The 27,807-nt window shown below is 43.1% G+C and overlaps 1 protein-coding gene across 1 annotated transcript in view; it reads right to left on the reverse strand.

Moving 5' to 3' along the window:
* The window catches only part of LOC127664580 (uncharacterized), an 84,010-nt gene extending 69,202 nt beyond the window's left edge, over positions 1–14,808 (reverse strand). Inside the window, exons 1-5 of the mRNA XM_052156630.1 lie at positions 14,782–14,808; positions 14,386–14,691; positions 4,246–4,445; positions 3,664–3,711; positions 3,009–3,214 (exon numbers count right to left, since the gene is read on the reverse strand). Of these exons, the coding sequence (XP_052012590.1) occupies positions 3,009–3,214; positions 3,664–3,711; positions 4,246–4,445; positions 14,386–14,691; positions 14,782–14,808 (787 nt within the window). The remainder of the gene's footprint in view (positions 1–3,008; positions 3,215–3,663; positions 3,712–4,245; positions 4,446–14,385; positions 14,692–14,781) is intronic.
* Positions 14,809–27,807: the final 12,999 nt, after the last annotated feature.

Below are 27,807 nucleotides of genomic sequence, written 5' to 3' on the forward strand. Positions count from 1 at the left end.
ACTTTCAGCTTTTTATAGCTTTTAGACAAGAAAGTTCTCTATGTAAAAAAAAGGTTACCTTATAGATAAAATGTTACAAAGGAAAAAAATAATTTACACAGGAAAATATGCACAGATACACATAAATTCATACACACACACACACACACACACACACACTGGCCAGGCCCAGTCACGTCTCAATTCCACAAGTGTTCATGCATGTTTACATACATATATATCTTCATATGTCCATATAAACAGACATATACATGGATGGATGTATGAATGGATAGATGGATGGATGGATAGATGGATGGATAGATGGATGGATGGAGCAGAGACCCTCAACCCACCAATCTTATTTTTTTCCCCTTTGGCCTTTTCACACCGTATTAGACAAACACTCTTAGAAAATTACATCAGAGATAAAACGTTATAAAATTTGAATTACAGAAGAATGTTGATATTAATTTCAAAGCAGTATTTCATTCTATATGCTCATTATAAATTCAAAGCAATTTTCACATGGCTTTGCCTTATCATAGTGCACACCTGTAGCTTCTTCCTTGGGCTTGAATGTTTTTCCTTGAACACAAATTTGATCCAAGTCTGTTTCTCTTTTTAGTGTAATTATAAAAGTTCATTGTATTTTATTATGCAGCCTTTGCTTACTATTATGAGGAATGGGCACATTCTATTCTTGATTCTAGCTTTCTTACATCTTTCTAGCAAAACAACTAAGACAATCTCTTAAAACTTTCTTCCCAAAATTATTTGAATCAGATCAGGAATTCTACAGAATCATCAATTCATCTGACCATCCTTAATTTATAAAAGTTCATCTTTATGTTGATCTACAGGAAATCTGCTCAACAGGGTAGGCTAATGCCCAAGGAGTGTTATATTAATTTAATAGTGACAGGAAAGACATCATCTGCAAGAAGCAATATTGAGATGAAGTCCTTTTGAACCTTGCCTCATAGAGCTCACCATTTCAGACCATGCAAAAGTGGTGGGCCACCTCCAGGAAGGCCACCTGTTAGCCTTAGCCTAGCCAAGATGGCCCCTGATACTTTGAAAACTCAGTTGTGTCATATGATGCTTTTCTGGAAACTGTCTTATGAGAGGATTTTTTTCCTGGAACAGACACATGGCAGGGTATTTTTGCTGAGAACTCATACTGTTTTTCTGGAACTGCCTGGAAAAAGGGCATGTGATGTTTTTGGTAGAGAGGATGCTTGAGAAAACACGTTTGGAAAGTGTACAGATATTAACCCGACAGACGGAGGATGATGCTGAGTGATATTGGTTCACCTTGGCGCTCTTTGCAGGGCTTCATTGGGCTTTGGTGATGCTGGTCTTCACTGAAGCAGCTTTGGCACTGGTTCACCTTACCTACTTCTTGGATCATCATTTGTTATGACTTCATAGAAGTGCACAAAAGAACTTTAGGTGGAGTTCAGGCAGCTTCTTGCTGTTTCCATGGACTCTGGCCAATTGGGAGAGCCTCTTGGTTTCTTCTGGATTGAACTGCCATTGCTGATTTGTAAATGGTGTTTGAGAGTGGACTGAGCTACCACTGCTAACTCATGTGAACTGAACTGCTTATATCCTGACAACATAGGTTGGATTCACCCCAAAGAACTATTTCTAACCACATCCACATCCTTTTTTGCCCTTTCCTTTCCACTGCCTATAGTGGGTGGTGGGCTAGAAAGGAGGTTAAAGCATTTAAGTACACTTACTAAAGTAGGTTTTGAAAAGTATACACCTACATTGTCTGCCAACATGGAAGTAACCATTCCTTCAAGAAAATCAGGATGGTTTAAACATGCTCTGTAGCATGAAATACCTCTGAAGCTCTGACCACTCCTCCCTTCAAATTGTGTACTGAACATGGTCAATGGAGTGTGTGCTCAAGGCCTTGTGCTCATGGGAAGCAGGAATCTCAGAATTTGTCTTCATCAGACCCTGGCATGGTACTGCTTCTCAGTTTCAGGAGCCTGAAACTAAAGCAGAAACCTCTTTGAAGGACACCTGGTTGGTTGGACCTCAAAGCAAATGACCTTAGCCATGACATGTTGGGAGCCCAAGCAAAGAGCAGTCAGCCTCAACTATCTATTTCTAGCACCACTCTCAGGCACAGACTTGATCTCTGTCAAAGCAAGCACTTTCACCTCCAATCCTCCAGGGTGGTCTGTCTCTATAGAGCCTCTCGCAGAAGCAGCATGGTCTGCATGGTAGACTGCTATGCCCAGTACAATCGTGATGAGTGGACATCACAACCACAATAAATCAATGAAAAATGAGCACTAACAATTTATTAAAACAAATACTTATAAAAAGAATCACAAGGGTAAAAAGGTTATTTCTCATGGAGAGGTTAGGGCTGATTGTGAGGCAGGGAAAACCGCTATATTGAAATCATGGAAGGATTCTGTCAGGATTTCAGACTGGTGATATCTGCAAAGCAGATATGAGAGACCACATAAGTGCTAGAGTGTGACAGGGTCATTCTCTAGGAACAAGGACAAGATGTGTGAAACGCCACTGTGTCAGCTGACATGGTGAGACACAGGTTCCATAGGTTCTAGCAGGTGATTCTGGCTGGACTGCTGGTGTCACATGTGGCTCTAACATTAGAGCATTCTTGTGGATTTTGGGCTCTCTGCCTCTGGTGCACAAGCTGGTTCTGGCTGCAGTTTCACTGGCGGAAACCACACTTCAACCTCTGAATCTCCAGATGTGTGACTCCCCAGATCTAAAGATGAGGACAAATCTGCAGTCAATGCAGGCTTGTGAAGAAGGGGAAGTGGTGGTGGGATACAAGAAACAAGATCCCCAAGATGAGACCCCCTCTCAGCCTTTCCAAAGACAGAGGAGTCTGCTGGGAACCTCAGCCATGTCCTACAAAAGGTCATGTGCCCAGCCCAGGGTCCAGTGACAGCTCCTGCAAACAGGAGCTTCTCAACCACCCCCCAGCACACCAAGTACTAAACCTCACACTCAGGGCCTCAAACACCTACCTGAGTAGTCTTCATCCGCTTTCTCTGAATCACTAGACTCTTGCTGCAACTCCATGAGAAGCATATGAACACGGAGATTCAGATCTGAGTAGGGCATATTCACCATCAAGTAGGTCTGCAGCTTTTTGAGAATGGACAGGTCTGAGATCTTACAAAACTCCTCGGGGTATTTGTCTATCCACATGTCCAGGAAAGAATAGAGGATGCTGGGGAGGGGATGGACAACACAGTCAACAGACAGGCCTTTCCTTCTCCAACGCTTCCATGGCTTCTGCCTACAAGGAGGACTGAAAGGAAGGAATCCAGCCCTATGCAGCTGAGTACTGTGAGCAGGGCTGTGGGGTCCTAGTGAGCAGGGAGCCTCACACACATCATTGCCAGCCTCCAGTGGAGAACAGCTGAACAAGCCTCCTGGCATGGCCTGGTTTATGGATGAGTGCATCACAGCTGCACTTAGGCCCCAGACTCCCACATCTCACCACTTGCAAGAACTATGCCCATGGATACTCATCCTGCAGGCACTGCTTGGACAACGGTGTGGTACTAGAATCCAGGAGATGAACAAGAGCAGAGCATTAGCCATTCCTTCCCTAGGAGCTCAAATAACCCCACACTGGAGACCCAAGTCCTTCCTCTTGTTGCAAAGCCCACTTACCTCTTTACTTGTTCATCCTCTCTGCAATCCGGGCGGAAGTATGCATACCTAGAGGAGACCAGAACAGATGTCACCTGTAAAATCTCAGGTTCCCACCTAAAAGACATCTAGGAGGCAGGTAGCTACCTGGACAAGAGTCAAAATACAGAACCTGAAAGTTCTGTCTGCTCTCACAATTATGAGTTCTCATGCATATACTAGGTGCTTCAAAAATGCTTGTACAATGTGTAAATGTCTTTATTCCAACATCTCAGTGATCTCAGGTCTCTCATATTGCCCTCCATAGGTCTCCAATCTGGACACATCTACTTTGGGTACTACTATAGGAATTCTGGAATGTTCTTTACAAATAAGAAAAGTGCTTACACCAAGGCCTCAGAAATATTAGGCAAAAGATAGAGAGCTTATTTAAGGACAGCTACATTCAGTTTGGACGGCAGGCTCCCTTAGGTCAAGACTGGGAGAAGCATTTTTTCACTCCATACTTCTGGGACCTGACAATTAAGAACAAGAAGTAGAAACAGTGTTTTCAAGAACCAACAAGAGAATCTCAGACCTCCTACCTTGGAGGTGGGCACTCACCGTTTGAACAGCAGGTCCAGCACATGCTGTGTGGTAGTGAACCTTCTGTATGAGTACAGGAAGGCAGGGACATAGAAGGGGTCGCCATCACCTTGCAGGGATGGCACCAGGTGGTTCACCAGCCTTTCCACCATGTCTGCACTGATGCGGGACTCTCTATAGGGCTCCTTCATGTCCTTTGGGGCACACTCATGCACACCCTATGGAGACATCAGGGTAGATGGTTCAAGCAAACACAGATCTTCAACATTCTCATTGATTATTATCATTACAAGTTTCCCCTCAATCATTACAGTGTCAAAGACGCAGAGCAACACTGGGGGAAACTGAGAGTTCATAGAGGTTACCTTGTCTTCGTGGTCCTGGGTCTGGCTGTCCTGTGTCAAGTCTGTTTCCTTCTGGCCAAAAGGCCAGAAGCATTGGAGGCAGGAGAGTACTAAGTATCTCCAGGCCCCTCCATGGCCTTCACTCCTATCTTTCTTGAGACCTGAGTCTCCAGTAGTCCAAAGACAGCAAGAGAACATCCTACTCTCTCTAAGGTCTTGGACAAGTGAGCCTGATGGGCCGTCTCTAAGCAGTTGGCTGCCTGGTCAGGGTTCTACATTGTTGGGTCATTTTGAAGAAAGTGAGGTCATTTCCTGCGGGGTCCCTTTGATGTACCTTCTTCACACAGGGATTTCCCTAAATGTTTCTAGGTCCCCTCCCATTCCGCAGATGCACACTTAGACACAAATATATAGGTGTGTCTCCTTCTACTGCTCCAAGCGATGTCTGGATACAGGAAGCACCTCAGCTTTGCAATCTGAGTCCCTACACTTGAGTGACATCTCTATTCCTACTCCTAAATCAGCCCTGCTCATGCTACCTTCTTTGTGTTCTGTGTGAAAAACAAACATGCACGCGCATGTGCACACACACACACACACACACACACACCTGGGCCAGCCTCCCCACAGTGTCAGTGTTCTTGCATGGTAATTGTCTTTCTCATGACCAGTTCCCACCTCATGATCATTTTAGAGCAGTCCTCTGTAACTGCTGTCTCAGCCACACCCACCAGCTCACAAGATGGAACCTGGCCCCCAACACTGTTTCAGAACTGATTCATCCTCCATTGTATCTGCTTCAAGTTCCTTCTTGAGTCTTTGTCCTGACTTTCTCCAGGGATGAACTGTGACCTGTATTCCACAAGAAACCTTTGCTTTCCCCAAGGTGCTTTGGTCATGGTGCTTGTCAAGGCCACAGAAGGAAAGTCCAATACCACACTTTGTATGTCACCACTCATGTCATCTGGCAGCCAACCTCGTCTCTAGTGCCGCATCTCCCTCCCTTTGCTGTATTTTATTTCTTCTTTTTCACTCACTGATTGCTTTTTCTGTGTACCAGTGGTCTCTGTTCCAAAGTCCATCCCATGGCTAGACCTCAATCACAGTGATTAGCAAGCCAGTGATTGATGAGTTAATACCATAGGTGTGTCTGGACTTCATAGGGAGCACTGGATGGGCAGTTTTAGAGTTCACAAACATCATGTTCCCCTTGTCAACCTGAACTGCAGTTCTCCCTTTATTCCTCCTTACAATGTTTTCATGATTTCTGTTATACAGACTCCTTCCGTCCTGTGAACCTGGGCATCATTGAGGTCTACCTTTGCTATGAAAGTTTTCCAACAGGAAAAGCAGTGAGGGATAAGGCATTGGAGAGAGACCCAGAGAGGAGTCCTGGAGGTTGGAGTACCTCCTCCCCACAGCCCAGCTTTCCCAATGGCTGTTGAGCCTCACCACTGCCTCCATGTGGAGTGTTAGTTTGTATATGATTGTCCCAAGGAGTGGCACTGTTAGAAGGTATGGCCCTGTTGAAGTAGGTGTGTCACTGTGGATGTGAGCTTTAAGACCCTCATCCTAGAAGCCTGGAAGCCAGTATTCTGCTAGCAGCCTTCGGATGAAGATGTAGAACTCTCAGCTCCTCCTACACCATGTCTGCCTGGATGTTGCCATGTTCCTGCATTAATGATAACAGACTGAATCTCTGAACCTATAAGCCAGCCCCAATTAAATGTTGTCCTTACAAGAGTTGTCTTGGTTATGATGTCTATTCACAACAGTAAAACCCTAACTAAGACAGAAGATAGTCCCAGGGACTGGGGTATTGCCATGATAGGCTTGGCCATGCTTTTGTTTTAAATAATATGGATTTTGGAACTTTGGATTTGGAAAGCAGTTGAATACTTTAAATGGGGCTTAATGAGCCATTCTAGTAGGAATATGAAAGACTTTGTTGCTGCGAGTAATTTAAACTGTGTTAACCTGGACCAAGAGGTTTCAGAGAATTTCAGTACATGACATAAAGACTGTTTTGTGGTATTTTGGTGAAAAATGTGGCTACTCTTTGCCGTTGTCTGAAGAGTCTCCCTAAGGCTAAGGTGAAGGGACTCTGATTAATTGTATTGACAAAGGAAGTCTCAGAAACACCCATTATAGACTTTGTTCTCTCTGGTTAAGTCTCATGAAGAGCATTTTAAACATAGCAAACTGAAAAAGGAAAAATATAAGATATATGATTCTAGTATTAAAGGGGCAACAAGAAGTAAAATGGAGCTGAATCCTGTGTTCAAGGATATTAAATTAAATTAAATTAAATTAGTGACCTTGGGGAAGGAACCTACCTAGCTAAGTTTACATCCAGGCATGGAAGTACAAGCCTTTAATCCCAGGGAGGAAAGACAAGCAGATCTCTGAGTTTAAGGCCAGCCTAGAACAGAGAAAGTTCTAGATCAAAGAAAACTTAAATCCAGGCTTGGTGAACCACACTGTTAATTCCAGAGCTTAGGAGACAGGTATGCAGATCTCTTGAGCTCAAAGTCAGTCTACAGAGAAAGTTTCAGTACAGCCAAAATTAGACAGTGAATGAGTTGGAAAACATAAAGCTGGTGATAATGCCATATTCCAGTCCCAGCAAGCAACAGAACTCAGCAGCTTTGGCCACATGCCTCTGGCCTTAGAGTCCAGAACAGAAGGGACTACTGGGACAATTGTTGCTGGTTAGCTGGAGCTAAGAAATTAGTGGTGATTAAGAAGAGACCAGCTTCACTGAGGTGAAATCTTCTGGTAAATGTTTTCTGTGAGCACAAAGAAACTGTGTTCTAGAGATAGTCAAGGTTGTACCTCATGCAGCAGCTGTACTTGGTAATGTGTAAGAGTCACCCAGGTGGTACTGGTTTTGAAGGTATGAAGAGGCCATAGGAAGCAGCTGAGGCTTGGCACTGTGAGAAGCCATGGAAGGCCATTGGTGAAGGTGTGGCCTCAGTTGCAGTTGATGGCCAAGGACTGAAGGTGTCATGCAAAGGAGTTGGGGCTTGGCACCATGAAGAGAGCCTATGAGAGGTTATTGATGAAGCCTAGTTGCAATGGAAGACCCCAGTGTATTGGAGATGCCAGTATCATGAACCACCAAGAACAGCAGTGGCAGTAGAGTGGATCAACCTCAGCTTAGAATGCTATAGAGGGCAGAGCTGGAGAAGTGATATCAAGCCCTTTGGAGTTTCCCAGAAGATCATTTGTGGATGCCAAACATTGAAAAAAGACTCTTTAACATTGAAGTTGTCAACAACAGTATCAATCAACCAGAACACCCAGGGACTAAACCACCAACCAAAGAGTATACACATGGAGAGACTCATGACTCCAGCTGTATATGTAGCAGGGGATGGCTTTATCTGGCATCAATGGGAGAGAAAGCCCTTGGTTCTCTGAAGGCTTGATGCCCGCAGAGTAGGGGAATACTAAAGCAGACAGTGAGGTAGGAATGGGTGGGTAGGTAGGGGAACACCCTCATAGAGGCAGGGAGGAGGGAGGATGGGTTAAGGGATTTGTGGAGGGGAAACTAGGAAGGGGGTAACATTTGAAATGTAAAACTAAAATAACCATAAAAAACATTGACGTTGCCTTGGAGACCCCAAGATGTTTGAGATGCCAGAGCCATGGGCTATCTGCTGAGGAAAGCTGCTAATAGAGAGTAGAACAGCCCAGGAGAAAGAAGTTTGTTGTAGTCAACAAGGATAAAAAAGGAGTTGGAAATCTGAAGACTGGTTTGACATCAGCTATGGAGATGCAGCATTTGGAGTTTGCCCAGCTTGCAAACTAGTTTGCCCAGCTTGCAAACTTTGCAAACTTTGCAAACTCCTGTCTTGCTTTGGAGATTACAGTTAAGTGATTGGATGAATCTCAGAAAAGACTTTGAACTTTGGACTTTTAACCTTGTGGAGACTGCTATAGACTATGGGGACATTGGAAGTTGGACTAAATGTATTTTGCATTATGCTATGTTTAGGTACGGCCTCCATTGACTCACGTGTGGACAAGCCTATGGGGAGCAGGGAGTTTGTATATGATTGGCCTAGGAAGTGGCACTGTTAGAAGACCTGACCTTGTTGGAGTAGGTGTGTCACTGTGGGTGTGGGCTTTAAGACCTTCATCCTAGCAGCCTGGAAGCCAGTATTCTGCTAGCAGCCTTCAGATGATGTAGAACTCTCAGTTCCTCCTGTGGCATGTCTGCCTGGATGCTGCCATGTTCCTGCCTTGATGATAATGGACTGATCCTCTAAACTTGTAAGCCAGCCCCAATTAAATATTGTCCTTATAAGAGCTGCCTTGGTCATGATGTCTGTTCATAGCAGTAAAACCCTCATTAAGACATAGAGTAACCAGTCATAGCAGGTGACAATACAAGTAGAAAATCACTTTCAGTGCATTGTAACTATTTTATAAAGAAGAATGCCTAACCGGTAGGTGTCAGATCTGGCTAAGATGTGATTACAAAATAGATGAATGCCATTTGCCCCAGGGAGCCAGGCAGCTATACATCCTTCTGTGCACAACCCCCCAGGAGAGAGTGATCTCCTAGCAGCGCTTTCACTTCTGAGCATGGAGGTGAGATCTCCACCTTCTCTCCAATGTCTCTCTGGAGGGGAACAGATAGGAGTACACAGGGCATATGATCAGTGAAGCAACTGAGACAGGAGCCTTCCCATCACCATTCGCACCAGGGAGCCAGGCATCTCTATAGCCTTCTGTGCACAGACCCTTCCAGAAGAGAGTTGGTCTCCCAAGAGTACGGACACAGACTTACAGGCCGACAGGAGGGACAAGCTCCAGTCAGAGGCAGCAAGACCAACTAACACCAGAGATAACCAGATGGCAGAAGGCAAGCACAAGAACCCTACCAACAGAAACCAAGGCTGCAAGGCAACATCAGAACCAAGTTCTCCCAACACAGCAAGTCCCAGATACCCCAACACACTGGAAAAGCAAGAGTTGGATTTAAAATCACATCAAGAAGGACTTAAATAACTCCCTTAAAAAAAATACAGGAGAACATGGATCAACAGGTAAAAGCACTTAAAGAGAAAACACAAAAATCCCTTAAAGAATTAAAAAAAAAAAAAAACAAGAGAAGGAACTGAACAAAACCATGTAGGATCTAAAAGTCGAAGTGGAAACAATGACAAAATCACAAAATCACAAAGTGAGACATCTCTGGAGATAGAAAACCTTGGAAAGAAATCAGGAGTCATAGATTCAAGCATCAACAACAGAATACAAGAGATAAAAGAAAGAATCTGAGATGCTGAAGATACCATAGAAAACATTGACTCAACAGTCAAAGAAAATGCAAAATGCATAAAGCTTGTAACCCAAAACATCTAGGAAATCTAGGACACAATGAGAAGACCAAACCTAAGGATTATAGGTATAGAAGAGAGTGAAGATTTACAACTTAAAGGGCCAGTAAATAACTTCAACAAAATTATAGAAGAAAGCTTCCCTAACCTAAAGAAAGAGATGCCCATGAACATACAAGAAGCCTTCAGAACTCCAAACAGACTGGACCAGAACAGAAATTCCTCCCAGCACATAATAATTAAAACACCAAATGAGCTAAACAAAGAAAGAATAGTAAAAGCAGTAAGGGGGGAAAGTAACTTATAAAGGCAGACCTATCAGAATTACACCAGACTTCTTACCTGAGACAGTGAAAGCTAGAAGATCCTGAGCAGATGTCATACAGACCCTAAAAGAACACAAATGCCAGTCCAGACTACTATACACAGCAAAACTCTCAATCACCATAGATGGAGAAACCAAGATAATCCATGAGAAAACCAAATTTACATAATATCGTTCCACAAATCCAGCCCTACAAAGGATAATAGATGGAAAATGCCAACACAAGGAGGGAAACTACACCCTAGAAAAAGCAAGAAAGTAATCTTTTTCCAACAAACCCAAAAGAAAGTAACCACACAAACATAAATATAACATCAAAAATAACAGGAAGCAACAATCGCTATTCCTTAAAATCTCTTAACATCAATGGACTCAGTTCCTCAACAGAAATATTTTTCATGTAAATCTTCAATTTATTCAGAAAATGTTTGTAATTCCTCTTTCAATTAATTTAGTAATGTTTTTTATGTCTACCATTTTATCTGTGTTATTTTCCATGATAATCTTCATTTTAACATGTTTTTCTATATATTTCTTGAATTGTATCAGAAATATTTTCCATGTAGATCTCCAATTCTATCATAAAATGTTTCTATTTCCTTTTTCAATTAATTTGGCAATGTTTTTGTCTACCATTTTACTCTTTAATTTTCCATGAAAGTTGTCAATTTTAACATGTTTTCTTCAATATTGTCAGAAATATTTTCTATATAAATCTTCAATTTTATCATAAAATGTTTTTACTTCCTTTTCCAATAAAAAAGAAGAAATGAATGACCAGTTAATGAAACTCCACAGTTTATGTACATCCCATAATAACCATTTCCAATGACTGAGACTGAAGTGAGTCAGGCAATGCTAATGTTTATAGGATGCTGCTTCACTCTCCATCCTTGCAGGCAGACCTCGGTGACAATTTGTCCTACATAGTGTTCCACATATACATCCAATGTATAGTTAGACTCTCTCTCTCTCTCTCTCTCTCTCTCTCTCTCTCTCTCTCTCTCTCTCTCAAAAAAGAAAGAACAAGGAAATTCAACTTAACTCCATAGAAGCTGGTTTGAAAGTTTGCTACATTTGCTTTTGCAGTGTGCTTAAGTTAATGATGTGACTCTATGAAAGGTACCTATAGATTCAAGCTGGTTGAATTTTATAGCATGTATATAGTGTACCCCTGATATATTTTATAGGACTTTTATGTACAATTAGAGAAAATTATTGATGTTTTACCTAACTTACACACACACACACACTGGACACCAAATCATGAGTCTTCTGGCAAGAGTTTTCTGGTGAGAAAATGGAAATTGTTGGTGAGTCTGCATCAGTGGTGTAACATTATACATGCACTCAGGCAGAGATGCAGGGAGGGCAGAGTAAATTAGTCACTGTGTGCATAGGTCACACTGATTTCATAGCTCTCCCAGATATGCGAGAAAAGGAGTGAACAGAAATGACCCAGTACACTCCATGAATATGTATGTGTCAATTAAACATAGAAATGAACTTCAGGTGATGATTAAAACTTTACTCATATACCTGAGCTATCTGATAAGACATCTACAAGCTACAAAATATTCTTGAGAAAGCAGAACAGTCTGTAGACATGGAGAGATTTGATTCAAGAATTGACAGTATTGTTAAAAAGAGGGCAATACTCCCAAGAACCCTTCCTCATAGGACACTTAGACTTTTCTTTTTCTATAATGTTTCCAAAGTTCCCCTGGAAATCTGTCGGCTGAGCTCAGTGGCGGAACAGTTGACTGGCATGGGCCAAGGCTGGGATATGATCCTCAAAGATGCAAAATAAAATTATATGTAACTGAAAATGTTTAAGAATTGTCAATATAGGGCCTGGACAGGTGGCTGAACAGTTAGCAGTACTGGCTGTTCTTCTAGAGGTCCTGGGTTCAATTCCCAGCAACCACATGGCAGCTGACAACTGTCTGTAACTCCAATAGATCCAAATATAAAATTCTCTCACAGCACTTGGAAGGCAGAGGCAGGCAGATTTCTGAGTTCAAGGCCAGCCTGGTCTACAGAGTGAGTTCCAGGACAGCCGGAGCTACACAGAGAAACCCTGTCTTGAAAAACAAAAAAACAAAAAAACCCAAAAAAATTCTAACTATAAAACTTCTAGAAAAGTTGCATGTGGTGATGCATGCTTTTAATCCAAGAACTTGAGAGGCACACATCTCTCTGAGTTTATGGCCAGCTCAGTCTCCATATAGAATTTTGGGACAGCCAGATCTCCAAAGAAATACCCTGTCTCAAAAAATAACTTCTAGAAGAAAGCATAAAGGTAAGTTTTTGTGGTCTGGTAATAGATGTACTTCTTAGTCTCATGGGAAACATCAAAATCATGGAGGAAGACACACATAATAATGTTATAAAGACAGACCTGGGCTGGAGAGTGGCTCAGCAGTTAAGAGCACTGTCTGCTCTTCCAGAGGCCCTGAGTTCAATTCCCAGCAACCACATGGTGGCTCACAACCATCTATAATGGGATCTGATACCCTCTTCTGGTGCATGTCTGAAGACAGTTAAAGTGTACTCATATAAATAAAAATAAATAATTTTTTTTAAAAAAGGAAGAAAAAACAAAGACAGATCTGCTAAGACATGACCATTTATACAATAACAGTAGCTTGAACGTCATGGGAATCTGCGAGTTCATATGAGCTTCGCTCAGTGGATTTACTGAGCTTTTGTTCTCTTGGCGTTCTCCATCCCCTCTGGCTCCAACAGTCGTCTCCTCTTCTGCATGGTTCTCTGAGCTCTGAAGGGAGAGATTTGATGGAGACATCTCATTTAGAACTGTGTGTTCCGAGGCCTTCACACTGAGTAATAGCCAGCTGTGGGTCTCTGTATTTGTTCTCATCTGCTATAGAAAGAAGCCTCTCTGGTGGTGGCTGGAACTGTGAGTATAGCAGAGTATCATAGGGGTCAATTTATTGTCACTTCCCCCCCCCCTCTCTCTCTCTCCAGAAGTAATTGGTTTTCCCCTTGGTCTCTGGGCTACCTAGTCTCTGGTTCTTGGCCAAGTAGTGTCAGGTATGGGTTCTGTCTACATTGCTCCCCAATAAAGGGGAGGGTGTCACATCAGATATCGGCTTCCCATGAGCTTTTACCACCATTACCTAGCATATTTTGCTGTCAGAACACATTGTAGATCAAAAGGTTTGTGGCTGGGAAAAAAACATAATTTTTAAATAGCAAATAAGTTGAAAAGATGTTTCAGCAGATAGAAAAAAAGGGAAAATAAGCAGGAGAAAAGACACCAATTTCTATCCTGCAACCATGAAATCTGTATAAGCCTATAGCTACAGGCAATGCACACACACTATAATGAGAAAACAATCATCACTGATAAAAGCACCTGATGGTGAACCAAGACAAAAATCACATCTCTCATATATGCTAGTGAGTATAAAATGGTACAAATGCTTGGAAAACCAATTGAGTCATTTCCTATATGCAAAATATAAGGGTTCTGTGAGCAACGTATACATGAGCCTTGTTTAGAAACAGATTTATTTATTTTATTATATGTGCATTGAATTGTGTCTAAATATGAAGGGAACCATGTGCTAACCTAGTGCTCATGCAGGTCAGAAGAAGCTGATGGTTTTGTGGGGTATCCACCAGAGAAGACTGCTCAGACATGTGTTTAAGCCAAAAGAAAGTCTCCATTAACTGGGAGACCACTACACTGGGTATTCTGGCTCCCAGTGTAGCCCTGAGCCTTTCTCAGGGTGATTTTTATTTTTGGATGGACGATAATTTTGTAATTATATTTATGTACAGAAAACTTAGCACTGAACATTTAACCTAGTTTAATGGCAAGTTCTTTAGCCTTTGCCTTTTTCAGCTTGACAACGTGAGCCACAGACTTAGGACCCAGGAGGCTGCCTCCCCAGTGGTGGCAGATCGCTCGCTGTCTTTGTGTCTTTGTAATTGGTCCTAATAGCTTCCACCAGCTTAGCCAGAGCACTCTTGATCTCAGACTTAACCTGTGTGAGGGTAACAGCAGTGCATGTCTTCCTGTGGATCTGGTGCCCCAGCCTGGCCTTTCCCTTGATGATGCAGTAGGGGGAACCCTCGACACAGGGCAGGCGGGAAAACCAATGGGGTCTACATCATCGACAATCACCACCAGCTGAGCCTTCTTGGTCTCCACCAAGGTGGTGACTGTGTTGACCCCTGCTCCAAGGACAGGCAGTCTCTTAGTTCGGATGTCCCCTTTGCCAGCGGCTTTCCTCTCAACACAGGCCAGTAGCCTTCGCTGCTTCTCCTTTGTCTCTAGCCTGTACTTGTGGGCAAGCTTAAGTAGCTGGGTAGCTGTTTGCCAGTCCAGGGCCTGGGTGAACTGGTTAACGGCGGAAGGTACTTTGAGCTCCTTATAGAAGATGCCCCTTTGCTGCTGCAGCCTGATGTAGAGGACCTATTTGACAAAGCATGTGAGGTCTCTTTTGGGCTGGATAATCTGACCAATGCCAAAGTTCTCCAGCCTTTTCGCAAACAAAGGGTTGACCTCCTTTTTGGCCTCCTGTGTCTTCATGACGGCAGGGGATGGTGCACCTTTCTGCCCTTGGTCTTCTTTCCTTTGGGGGTGTTGCTCAGCTGGAGAAGAGGGCCAGAATGATCTTCCAAGTGTGAGGGGGGAGAGGGGAACTGGACTGGCAAACAGCTACCCAACTACTTAAGCTTGCCCACAAGTACAGGCCAGAGACAAAGGAGAAGGAGAGAAGGCTACTGGCCTGTGCTGAGGAGAAAGTTACTGGCAAAGGGGACATGGGAACTAAGAGACTGCCTGTCCTCTGAGCAGGGGTCGACAGTCACCATGGGGGTGGGGGGGGATGTTCTGGGTTGACATACTTCAGATAACAAGAACAGTTAACCAGAAGCAGACATACAGAGCCTAAAAGGCAAGGTTAGTACATTTAGAGACTTTCTCAAAGCTATGGACCTTGATGGATTAGGATTTTGATTTCTTTGTGGCGCATGGTACTGTCTATGTGCTGAGTTTTAGGGTCTGAGTGGTATTTCCACCAGGAGTCAGTTGTGCCAAGGTCTGGGGGTCAACTAAGGTCTGGGGCCCTGTTAAAGGGGTTCCCCTGGAACAAGTCCTAAGGATGATTGTAAGATAGTTGTTGTTGGAGCTGTGAACAGAACCCTATTCAGTGATAGAGTTATCTGCTGAGCATGCTTCCAGCCCCTAAATTTCTTGAAATTTCTTGTTTGGTAGATACATAGACATTAACCAAACTGTACAAATGTATATGGGTAGTTTATCACATGGCACTTACAGCTCACTCATGGCATAGATAGCATAACTCTACATACAGAACAAACATGAAGACAGTAACTGGAACACTGACGCATATGAGGGACCCTAGGGACCAGACCTTCAGCATCACAGGACTGAAAAGTGACAGCTGAATTTTAAGCACAAGTAACTAATGACAAGCTCCAAGTTTTTAATAGCATTTTATGTGGTGATGGCTACTATTGGTTGTTAACTTGACTACATCTGGACTTTTTTTCCTTAACTAAATCATTTGAAGTGGGAAGACCCACTTTTAATCTGACATTTTGAGATGGAAGATCCACCCTTAATTTGGGCTACACCTTCTGTTAGCAGCCTATACAAAGGATTTGGAAAAAGGAAGCTCTCTCCCTCCTAGCCTGCTTGCCTCACCCTGGTTGGCTAGTCTATTTCTTCACTGGCTTTGGAGCCTATTTCTTTGGGACTGTCCTGAAGAAAAGCTAAGACATACAACCTGATGAACTGAATAACTGTTGGATCCTTATGAGATCCTTGGACTCTCTGTTGGTCTACAGCCATTGTTGGACTGGCAAGATCATGGTCTGGAAGCCACTCCAATAAGTCCCCTTTGTGTGTGTGTGTGTGTGTGTGTGTGTGTGTGTGTGTGTGTGTGTGTTGGGCAAAAATGTCTTTGTGTACACAAAGAAGCACTGGAAAAGCTAAGAAAGTTAAACATAGGAGCATTCTTCAAAGGAAGGAGATGTTTTGCCTGCTCCTCCTAGAATGCTGGGAATGAATCTCTTTTACAATCTCCTGATCCTCTGCTGTCTGATGAGCCAGGCACTGCCCGTATCTTCCAGAATTTATGCTTTACTGATCCCAACCCTTTCTTCCTAAAACATTAAGCATTACTTCTAGGCTATAAAACTCATACTTGTGCGAGATGACATTTGAACCTTAAAATAGCCTAAGTGGTTTCTGTGCTATCTCAGGACCAGGCCAGTTCCGACACCCACAGACATGATGCTTACCCCAGTCAAGCTCCCCAGATCTTAAGTGTTGGCCACTATCTCTGAGCCAATGGTACATGTGTTTGTGAAAGAAGCCAGATGTACTTTATAAAGAGTTTCAATTTAAATGTATCTTAAATTTGTTGTATGCTTGGGACCGAGTTACTTGTTATCAAAAAATTTTTCTCCAAAATTTTGCTGTGCTTAAATATGACTAAAGTAAACTGATCTGGGTCAGACTCTGATGTCTTGGCCCAGCACTGGTGCCTGAAAATCAGACTGAGCTGAGTTTCATTCTTATCTCTTAATGGACCATTTTCCCTGCCTGCAGGGGTGTATACACAGACACATACACACATACACACAGAGAGAGAGAGAGAGAGAGAGAGAGAGAGAGAGAGAGAGAGAGAGAGAATACTTTTTTTTTATTCTATCAGTTCTGCTCCTCTAGGGAACCCTGACTAATATACTAGTATATGTGGATATTTGTCCTGTGTGTATTTCTGTGCACATATATCTGTACACCATGTGCATGCCTGGTGCCTGCAGATACCAGGAAAGGGTGTCAGAGCCCCTAGAACTACAGTTGCAGGCATTTGTGAGATACCATGTTGGTACTGGGATTCAAACCTAGGTCCTTGGAGAAGTCAGTCATGCTCTTAACCACTAAGCCAACTCTCCAGCACCAATTCCCAATTTTTTTTTTAAAAAAAAAGCATTTTTGACTTATTCTTTGAATACTTCATAAATGTATAAAATGGTTTTGACCACATCCTCCCCAATTTCTGCCCCTGCTCTAACTCCTCACAGGCCTTTCTTCCTCCCTCATGGTGCTCAGACAAAGCTGCACACTGGGATGGAAGGATGAAGGGGAGCCTGGAACAGGTGCGGTCTGCACAATCCATGTCCAGCTGGGAGGTGAGTGTGCTCCGGGGGTCAGGGAGACACATGTGTACATATTGTCTAGGGGAGGTCTTCTCCAAGGATTTTAGCATTGCAGCTGTTTTATATGATACTCTAGAAAATAGCTCTCTTAAACCATATTTAGTGAAACAACTGGTGTGGATACACTATATTCAGGGCAAACAAGGGCTGTATATGGACCTCGGAGAATGGGAAGGAGTTTTCAGGGTGAATGTAAAATCATTGACTGGAGCTTAATGTACTGTGAATGCCTCATTTGTGTGGAGAGGCATCCCAGGAATCCCAGGTACTTTGGGGGTGGGTTCTTATCTGGAAAGAGGAAGTTGAACTTATAGGTTTGCCAAAGGCTACTCAACCTTTCTCAAGTAGAGAGTCTGAGGGTTGGGCTTCCCACACAAGTTCAGAGAAGGGAAGTCCTGCTGGCCAAAGAGAGTCCATCCATTCTGTGCCGAGCTCAGAAGAGCTATTGGGACATGGTAGACTTCAACCTTAAGTAGCAGGGTTTCCCAATATCCTCCAACATGCTCTCTTCCCAATTTCATGATCATTTTTTTTTGTTTTGTTTTTAGTTATCCACTGAGATCAATCAGGACTGCTGCATGCTCATGGATATTGGGTCACAAACTGTAGACTGGACAACCTACCAACAGCCCCATCCCTCAAAGACTACTTACTCCCTCTGGCTATCCTCTGACAATAGCTCCTCAGCCTGTGTTGCTTACCTGTGATCTCCTCTTCTATTTCTGGAGGTGGGCCAATTTGTGTTGTTGTTGTTGTTGTTGCTGTTTTGTTTTGTTTTTTCAGGTCTTGAAAAGTAGCACTAGCTGCTCTGAGTTTGTGAGTGTGACAGGCATATCATGTCAGAGGGCAGCAATTCACAGCTCTCCCCGTCCAGTCCAGTCTCCAGCTCTCACATCCTTCCCACCCCTCATCTATGATGCTCCCTGCACCTTCAGTGAGGAAATGGATAGAGCTGTCCCATCTACAGCTGAGCTCTCACATCACTTATTATCAGAACTTCGTCCAGTTATGATCAACTCCAATTTTTAAGTACGTAATCTGGGTCTCGGGTAAGTAAATTGTAGTTTCAGGAGGTAAAGTGGCAAGAAAAATGTTCAAATGTCTCAGTTGTGTTCTAGGTACATGCCTACACCTGATCATGGTAAAGGTACAGGAGAGAGTTGCCAAGATAGTTAGGAGAGATCCAAGAGTGCATACAGTATGATGACCATCGCCCCAGGGCCCCACATGGAGAAAACTACAGTACAAATGTCACGGCTTCAAACTGAGGCACAGACGTTCTGCTCTGTGGTGATACATACCATGTTAGCTATGCAGGGCGTCTCCCTGTTAGTGTACTGCAATGTAGTTAGTGTTGAACAGGCATGCATGTTGTAGAGCACACATTCGAAGGCCTTGTACTCATGTTGTTTGACATCTACACTCCATTTGTCCTTATTTGTTTTCTAGTGTTTTGATAACCATCACAGCCAAAAGCAATTTGGGGCCAGTCATGGTGGTGCACGCCTTTAATCCTAGCACCGGAAGGCCAAAGCAGGAGGATCCCTGTGAGTTTCCAGCTAGCTTTGTCTGCAGAGTGTTCAGTGAAACCAGGACCACAGAGAGAGACACGAAAAAGAAAAAAAAAAAAAAAGGAAAAAGAAAAAGGGGAAAAAAGCAATGGGGAGAGGAAAGGTTTTAGGGTGCCTAGTGTGACAGCCATCTTTATTCAGAGTTTCAGAGAATTTATAGTCTGAGGTCATGTGAGCAAAGTTCACTTGAGTACAAATTGTATATAACCACAAGGGCAAGGTCACATAAGTTCAGATTGTATAGAGTGAAAAGGATCACCCGTGCTTGGAGGCATCACCTACATAAGAACTGTGAAATGAGTAATGTGCAGCTAACCGACTATTTACCACACCTGGGAGGGGCACAAGAGCCATTCCACAACAGCCCATGTTGTGGATGAACAGAGTTTATAAGATGCTTGGAGTTTCCTCACAAGCTTTCAGAAATCTTCGCACAGTTTCGTTCACGGACTGTGTTTATAGCACACCTAAATGTATGAACATGGTGACTAGTCACCTTCTATGTTAATCAGAAACACAGTCTTCTGAAAACAACACGCTATGCCAAAGGCTCCCTCAGTTTGTGGCCTGCCTTAATCGCATCTCCATGGGAAAGCCTTCCCATACCACAGCTTCCAGCTTTTTACTTTACTCTGTACATTTTCCATTAACTTTTGGATGTATCACTTTGAATTTTGAAATTTTTAAATAAAATGCTATTGTTATTTTTTTTATCCAACTTAGGCTTTTCCTCTTAAGTGGATTCTAAGTATTTTAACTTGGTTCCTCACACTTACAAGGCAAACATTTAACTAAATGAGCAGTTCCCCTCACCTCAAGGCTTAATTATTTCTTATAGAAACTATTTTTGTGTGAGTGGTGTATGCATATGATTGTGAAAGCATTGGGCTGCAGTGTGTGTCTGGAGGTCAGAGGTAAACTTTCTGGAGTCCTCTGCTTCCAGTTTTATGTGGGTTCTAGGCATAGAATTTTGATTGTAATGCTTGCTTGCATAGTGAACTCTTCTACCAGATGAGGTATCCTCCTGACCCACAAGATTTAATGTGGAGATGCCCACAGAGGCCAGAAGAAGGCAACAAATCCCCTGGAGAAGAGCTGAAGTTAGGAGTTACATGTGGCTGTGAGCTGCAGGATCTAGGTGCTGACAACCAAACTTGGGTCCTTTGTAAGGACAGCAAATACTCTTAAATGCTGGCTGAGCCATCTCCCTAGCCCCAGGAGTTCATTCCTCGTGTGAAAAAGCAAGACTCTGGCAGCTTCCAGCAGTTGACTGCAATCACAACCTAGACTCTAGGAAACAGCAGAGGCTCTAGCAAACACGGCACTGGCAGGCCTTGTCTCTCTCCCTTATAAACAATATATTACATCCCTAAAGCTAGCCATCAAACTGTAGTCCCTTAGCTGAACACTGTCTTATGCCAGACTCATTCCTGCGGCTGACTCCCAAAGTCCAGCAATCAAAAGCCTTTTTTGGCTCACCTAATTATCATGTCCAATCAAAATGTACCACGGCATCCTAGCCCACTCTAACATAGACCTCTCCTTTTCTCTTCTTAAAAATTAGACCTGCATGGTCCTTCAAAGCTCTTTTGCGGCCTGGGTCAGAGAGCAGCCACTTTGACTTTCCTTCCCTGCTTAATAAAGGATCTCTCTGTGAAAATAGGTGTTTGGGTGTGGTTTGTGTCTAATCCAGGATCCTGTAGGGAGCCCCCACTGTATGTAAGTTTCTTCAGTACTTATAGGAACTTACACTATATCAGACATAGATTAGGCTCAGGGAAAATTAAGGAAGAGTTAGTAGAAAGAGTGTAGGAGATAGCATACAGAAAGGGGTGCTATGAAATGTTGACTTTTGAATATGGCATAGCAGTTACACACATCAACTGATAACCACTGTGCTGACCTGCACAAGATCACCACAGTCAAAATTCCAACATGAACGGTCAAAGGGTTTCCAAGGCCCCAGCTTTGATGGAGGAGCTATTGACAGTACATGGTTGCTGAGGGAGAGAGAGAGAGCTTAGGCTGTCTAAGCCTCAGTGGATATACCCACGTTCATGCATATATGGGTTGTACTAATTGGACTCAGGGGCTATCAGTAGCAACAACAACAGATAGAAGATATGAAGTTTGGGAGACAACCAGGTTGGGGGACAATCATGGATGAATATGATCAAAATACACTGGATTAATGTGTATAAATTATACGAATAAAACACTCCTCCTCCATCCTGACCCCATCCCTACCACTGCACACACCCATATTCCTTTTCTACATAATACCCAAGGTCAAGGTAGAAGGCTAGCACTGTTGCTCTCTCTCTCTTATTCTCCCTCTTATTCTCTCTCTTCTTTCCTCCCTCTATCTTCTCCTACAGCTACCTCTCTCATAACCCAAAGGCTGAATTGATATCTGGGTTTATATCTTTACCCCATATTTTTATTCTGGTAATCAAAACTCCCACATCTCCTCCTCCTCCTAATTTTCTTTGCCCTCTTTATTCCCAGTTACTGCCCTCCTCTGTTTCTCCCCTAGTGTACCATATTACTCACATAGCTCACTGCTCCTCACTCATGTTCTTTCCATGTTTATCATGATAACTAATATGTTAGCATACACAGCATTATCAGCTCTCTCTTACTTGATTCAACAGTTGATATGTAACAGCTATATGCGTTGTAGGTGACTATCACTCTATAGCCACAGCAGGCTCATGCCTGGCCATTGGCTGGTGCTACCGATAGTGCTCGACTCTTAGCAGAGGACTGGGAATCCCGTCTGATATCTGGAACAAGGGTCTAACAGAAAGAAAAAAAAAATCATCACAACACTACACAGTATACTCATTCCTGAACAGTGCATTGAAAGAAGACATATGACCTGAAGAAAAAAATACAAAACAAAAACAAGTTCAAATCAGCAGTCTCAACTAACAGCCTAACAAGACAAGCAGGCCTGAGTTTAAGACTCAAGCAACCAGAAAAAAATAACTCATTTCCTCCCCCAGATTACCAGTACCATAGTAATGACTCCCACGAAACAACTTGGATGAAGTTGAAGAACAAAAATTGAGTAGAGGGCCAGAGAGATGCCTCAGCAGGGGAAGGCAATTGCTACTAAGACTGATGACCTGATTTTGACCCCTGGCCTGCATGTATGAAAGGAAAGAACCAACTCCTCCAAAGTTGCCCTGTGGGGTGCAGAGCCAAAGAGATGCAAGTCAGGATTCTTGTAGACCTTTAAAGAGGAAATAATAGCAATGCTTCTCAAATTATTTTATAAAGCAGAAAAAGAACATGCCCAGAGTCCTCTCATAAAGTCAGTACTGTATCAGTAAAGACACACACACAAAAGGAACTTACAGGTAAATCTCCCTAATGAGCATTAAAATCCTTAATAAAAGACTGTAGAACATATCATAACATAGTAGAGATTTTCTATAAGACTACAGCCAACATAATGCTAAATGAAGAGAAAATCAAAGCATTCCTGTTAAGATCAGAAATAAGACATGGTTGTCTTATTTCTGACTTAAGAAGTAAGGTGTGAAAATATGCTCTAAGTCTCCTTAGCAAGTGAAATGCTGTACTTCTGTTAGGATTTATTATTTATTATTTCTCTCTCCCTTCCTCCCCTCCCCTTCCCTCCCCTTTCTCTCTCTCTCTCTCTCTCTCTCTCTCTCTCTCTCTCTCTCTCTCTCTCTCTCTCTCTGTGTGTGTGTGTGTGTGTGTGAGTGAGTGAGTGAGTGAGTGAGTGAGTGCAGGTACCTTTGGAGGCCAGAGAGGGCATAAGGTCCCCCAGAGCTGAAGTTATAGGTGAATGAACAAAATAAGTAAATAAAAAGGAAAGGAAAGGACTGCTCCAAGGTACAGTGGAGGAGAACGTTAATTATAGATATATTGGAGAGCAGAGCAGAGCAGCAGAGGCAGACACATGTGGAAGAATCCAGAATGGTCATGATCCTGAACCACATATGGAGAAGGGGAGGGGAAGGGAGAGGGGAGACAGGTTAACCAAGTACCGCAGCCAGGAGACCAAAGGTGCATAAACCAGTAACCAAAATGTCTGGATTATATAGGATAGAGCCTCTGGGGGAAGGTCGGCCCAGCTCTGGGGCTGGAGAGATTGGGGTATGCCAGCCATACTCTGTAACAGATAGGGACTGAGGGATGCTGGGAGAAAAAGCAGGTCTGAATTGATATGTTATATAGGCACCTCAGCTACTTGTTCTGGGTTTGAAACTTAACAGTGGGCAGTTGTGAGGCGTCTGATGTGAGTGCTGGAAATGAAACCCAGAAGAGCTGCCATCACTCTGAGCCTCTGAGACCCCTTTCCAGGCCCCTTCCAGCATTCTTAAGAGGTTGTCACAAAGAACCCCTGCCTCAGAAAGAGAGCGACAGAATGAGAGAAAGGGGGGAGGGAGAGAGGGAGGGAGGGAGGGAGGGAGGGAAGGAGGGAGGGAGAGAGAGAGAGATTTTGATCGTTATTGTGGTTGCTTGAATAAGTTTGTTTGGCCCTCATAGACTCAAGAGTTTGAATGTTTGGCCCACAAGGAGTGGTACTATTAGGAGGTGTGGCCTTGTTGGAGGAAGTGTGTCACTGTGGGGGTGGCCTTTGAGGTCTCCTATGTTCATGCTCTGCCCAGTGTGGAATTTCATTTTCTTCCTGGTTGCCTGCAGAAAACAGTCTCCTTCTAGCTGCCTTTGGATCAAGATGTAGAATTCTCAGCCCCTTCTCCAGCATCATGTCTGCCTACAGGCTGCCATGTTTCCCACCTTGATGATAATAGACTAAACCCCTGAAACTGTAAGCCAACTCCAACTAAATGTTTTCTTTTATAAATGTCACTTGGTCATGGTGTCTCTTCATAGCAATAAGACCTAACTCGGTCATCCAAAACTGTTGGGCAGGATTTACTGCGATCTTGTTTCATCCTTAAGTTACAGACCAGACCCTAAAGTAAAATAAGTAGCCTATAAAAACTTTCCATCCGGAGAGCAGGCCCAGCACCTAGCTGGGGCACTGCTGAAGCTTGCCCTGGTGGTGTGGGTGCAGGAGACTGATAGGGTGACTAGCTCAGCTAGCACTCAGGCCCAGACCCACGGTTCTGAGACGGCCCACCCCAACATCTACCCTATCAGTGAACTGCTGGAGTGCACAAAGGGGCCTGTCCTGCACATCCAAATCTGCAGGATCTCCATGACACAGGGCAACAGCAGGATGTCTTGGAGGAGTTCCAGTGAAGATCCAGTATTAATAGAGTAGAAAAAGCCAGAGGCCTCAAACCAGACCAATGACTTTCTGCAATGAATATTTGCATGTAAGATGTGTGAGTGAAAGGGTGTACTGTGGAACACACCGTGACTATAGTGTGCTACATCTAAGCTGAGTCTGGAATCCACTCAGGAATGTGACTTGTGTGCCTTGCAGTAGTCTTGGTGGTCTGCACTGTGCTCCACATGGGTGCCACAAATTTCTCTTCCCTTCTGTCCTAACTCAGTGAGTCGCTGCATTTTCAGCTGTAATACACAGGTTCTTAATTAACAGCTTTTAGGCTGGACAAGTTTATGCTATCTGCACACACTCCATTTCTTTTGACCCCTTTTCCTTTGTAAGTCCACCCAAATTGCTCAGCCCCACCCCTTGCTCCCCAAACGCAACAAGAACACATCTGCCCCAGGGCCTTTACCCTTGCTAGCTCTTCTGCCTGAAGTAACAGTGTTACAGTGTTTCTGTCAACAATCCACTCACCTTTCCTGAGCCACTTCCTTCAAATTTCAGATTGTGAGCCAATCTGACCCTTCCTGACCTTCTCTAGTAGCTTGTGTTCTACCCACTCACCATCTAATGTTTCATGCTTCAATGGTCATTTTGTCTAATTGTCCCCCAAATGAGTGTAAATTATGAGATGGAGATCCTCTGTCCCTGTCTCCAGCACCCAATACACACCTGGAATACAGAAGCAACTTTATGTGTGTTGACGCCGGCACGTCTTCCACAACCTGTCCTGCCACGCCGTAGTTCTAGAAATGAAGTCAAGTGAAAGAAAACACAACTGTAAACACATAAAATACAGCCGTAACCAGCCCTCATACTTGAAAAAGTCAGATCATTTACAGGTATGGCATGCTTTTCAATGGAGCAAAGACACAAGAAATCAGAGTTTTCTCTGACACTATGCAACATCTATATCGTAAAGCTCTACCAGGATTATTTGAAGCCATTTGAACATTTTTTTGTTGTTGTTGCTATCACAAGCCTTTATGAATGTTAGGTGACCCTGAAGGAGTTTAGTTCCCACCAGGCCAGAGACAGAGTCCTACCCCAGGGTCTCTGAATGACTGCTGGGCCCTTGGTACCTGCTCAACTCTTAACTACCCAAAGCTGGCAGAAAACAACAGCAGGGAGACTAAGGCTGCGAGCAGCACCTGGGACTTTGGCCGTGAGCCTTGACAGCCCTGGAAGGGACGTCTGAACCAGTCACAGCCATTTGTCCGTACCTACAGCCACCAAATTAGTGGCTGTGATTGCATGGCAGGTTCAAGGTGCCCAGGGAGTTTTCAAAGTGACTGGCTGTGGTGTAAGGGTCATTAGAGAATCGCCTCACCCCCAGAACCTTCGCTTAGAAGAAAATGGGTATGGGAGAAAATTTCTACAATCTAAATTTAAAGAATTTAACACAAGTTGTGATTTTTTTTAACAGATTTTTAACTCTGCTTAACATCTTCCTGGTACTCAGGGCAAGGCAGTCCATTTATCCATCTCGGAGTGGCCTTGACCAAGTTGCTTAGATGGCCCAGATTTCTCTTTGAAATGATCACAGCACCACAACCCCTGACACTAGGCTGTATGTGAAAGGCTGAACTGAAGCATCAAAGCAGCTGCAGTGCACAGACCCTGACTCAGAGTGCCTGTTACTAGCTGGGTTTTCTTTTCTTTTTCCAATATTCAGTCTAAAATTCTCCTAGCCAAATGGAATTTCCTATCAACCATCCTCTCCTATTTTACAATTTTATTTTCATTATTGTAGGTAAAGAATCCTTTAAAATTAATACTTATCTTTTTCAGATTTTAATTTTAGAAAGTTTAGAGGAATTTTAAAGATAAAATTATAATGAATTAAACAAAAATCAAAAAGTAAAAGCTAGACCATTGTGCATTTTGTCCCCATTTGTTATTTATACATTGCATGCATACATGTATAAATTCAAAATTGAAAATGGGATGTACCTGTGTAATTTTGTTTCTTTTTTTAGTATAACTTTGCATCTTTCCTCCAGTTGTTAACAGTGTTTCAAAGCTTTAACTAGTCCTGCTATAAACTCCTAACCATTTTGGATACTTTCTTATTTTTCTAATTAAAAATATACTGTAATTTAATTTGTAATTTGTTGTTATTGTTACATTTATTTATTTGTTCTCTGTGTGTGTAGCCAGAATGGTAATCATTTGCCACATCTCACATGCGGAGGCTAGAGAACAACTCTTCTTACACCATCTGGTTCCAGGATCTGGTTCCAGCTTGGCAATAGGTGCCTTTACCTACCGAGCCATCTCACAGGCCCCTTGTTCTTATGCCAAACTCCATGTGGTTTCTGATTGGTTAGTTACAACAGGTTTCTAAGCTGGCATGGTGGCACTCTCCTTTAAGGCCAGCACTCAAGAGACAGAGACAGATGTATCCCTCTGAGTTCAAAGCCTGATTTCTAGACCAGACAGAATCTCTACAGAGAGATTCTGTCTCAAAACAGAAGAAAAAAAAGGTTTTCTAGCTGTGCAACTACTGAGTTAAATAACTTAAACGAGGTCAAATAAAGACTTGCTGTCAAATTGTAAATGTTTCTACTTTAAATCACACCAAGTTTTGTGTATATTATTTATACGTATACATTTACTTATTTATATTTGTCTATGAGGAGTTAGATGCCCCAAATCATTACAAAACCAGGTTACTTTTTCTTTTTTTTTTTTTAAGATTTATTTATTGTTATATGTGAGTACACTGTAGCTGTCTTCAGACACACCAAAAGAGGGCATCAGATCTCATTACAGATGGTTGTGAGCCACCAAGTGGTTGCTGGGATTTGAACTCAGGACCTTGGGAAGAGCAGTCAGTGCTCTTAACTGCTGAGCCATCTCTCCAGCCCAGGTTTGAATTGTTTCACCAGTGAGCCCCCAGTATCCCCCTGTCTGTACCCCAGTGCTGGATACAGATACACTGTGCCTGGATTTTTAAGTGGGTTCCATGTATTCAAACTCAGATCCTCATTCTCGCATAACACGTAGCCCACCTACTGAGCCAGCCCCACAGATCATGGGTTGGTTTTTATTTTAATTTTTAAATTGGTATGCAGAATAATAGGTTTTATGCCAGCAATTTCATGCATATATGTCATTTTACTGCTTCTTATTAATCTCCTGCTGCACTATCTGCCATATTGCCCCCTTCTCTCCTGCTACTGACCCTTCACCCCCTCTGCTGCTGTCATGTAACGTGTGCTCGTTTCCCTCTTTCCATCCTCCTCCACCCTTAAGTGCTCTTCCAATCTAAAAGTTGGGACTAATATCTTCTAACGCAAATTACAGTCTTCGTGTGTGTTTTCTTAGGAGGAAGTTGGTATAGGTAGCGATGGGTGTGGTTGCCTATTGGTGTGGCTATATATACAATTTGGTTACTTTTGAGTGGACTTGGGGTGTTTGGCATTTGTCTCTAATGTTTTAATAGGTTAGTTTCTCTTCACAACTGGTTATTTCACTTAACTAC

The sequence above is a fragment of the Apodemus sylvaticus genome, chromosome 14 (genome assembly GCF_947179515.1).
Source record: "Apodemus sylvaticus chromosome 14, mApoSyl1.1, whole genome shotgun sequence".
Classification (NCBI taxonomy): domain Eukaryota; kingdom Metazoa; phylum Chordata; class Mammalia; order Rodentia; family Muridae; genus Apodemus; species Apodemus sylvaticus.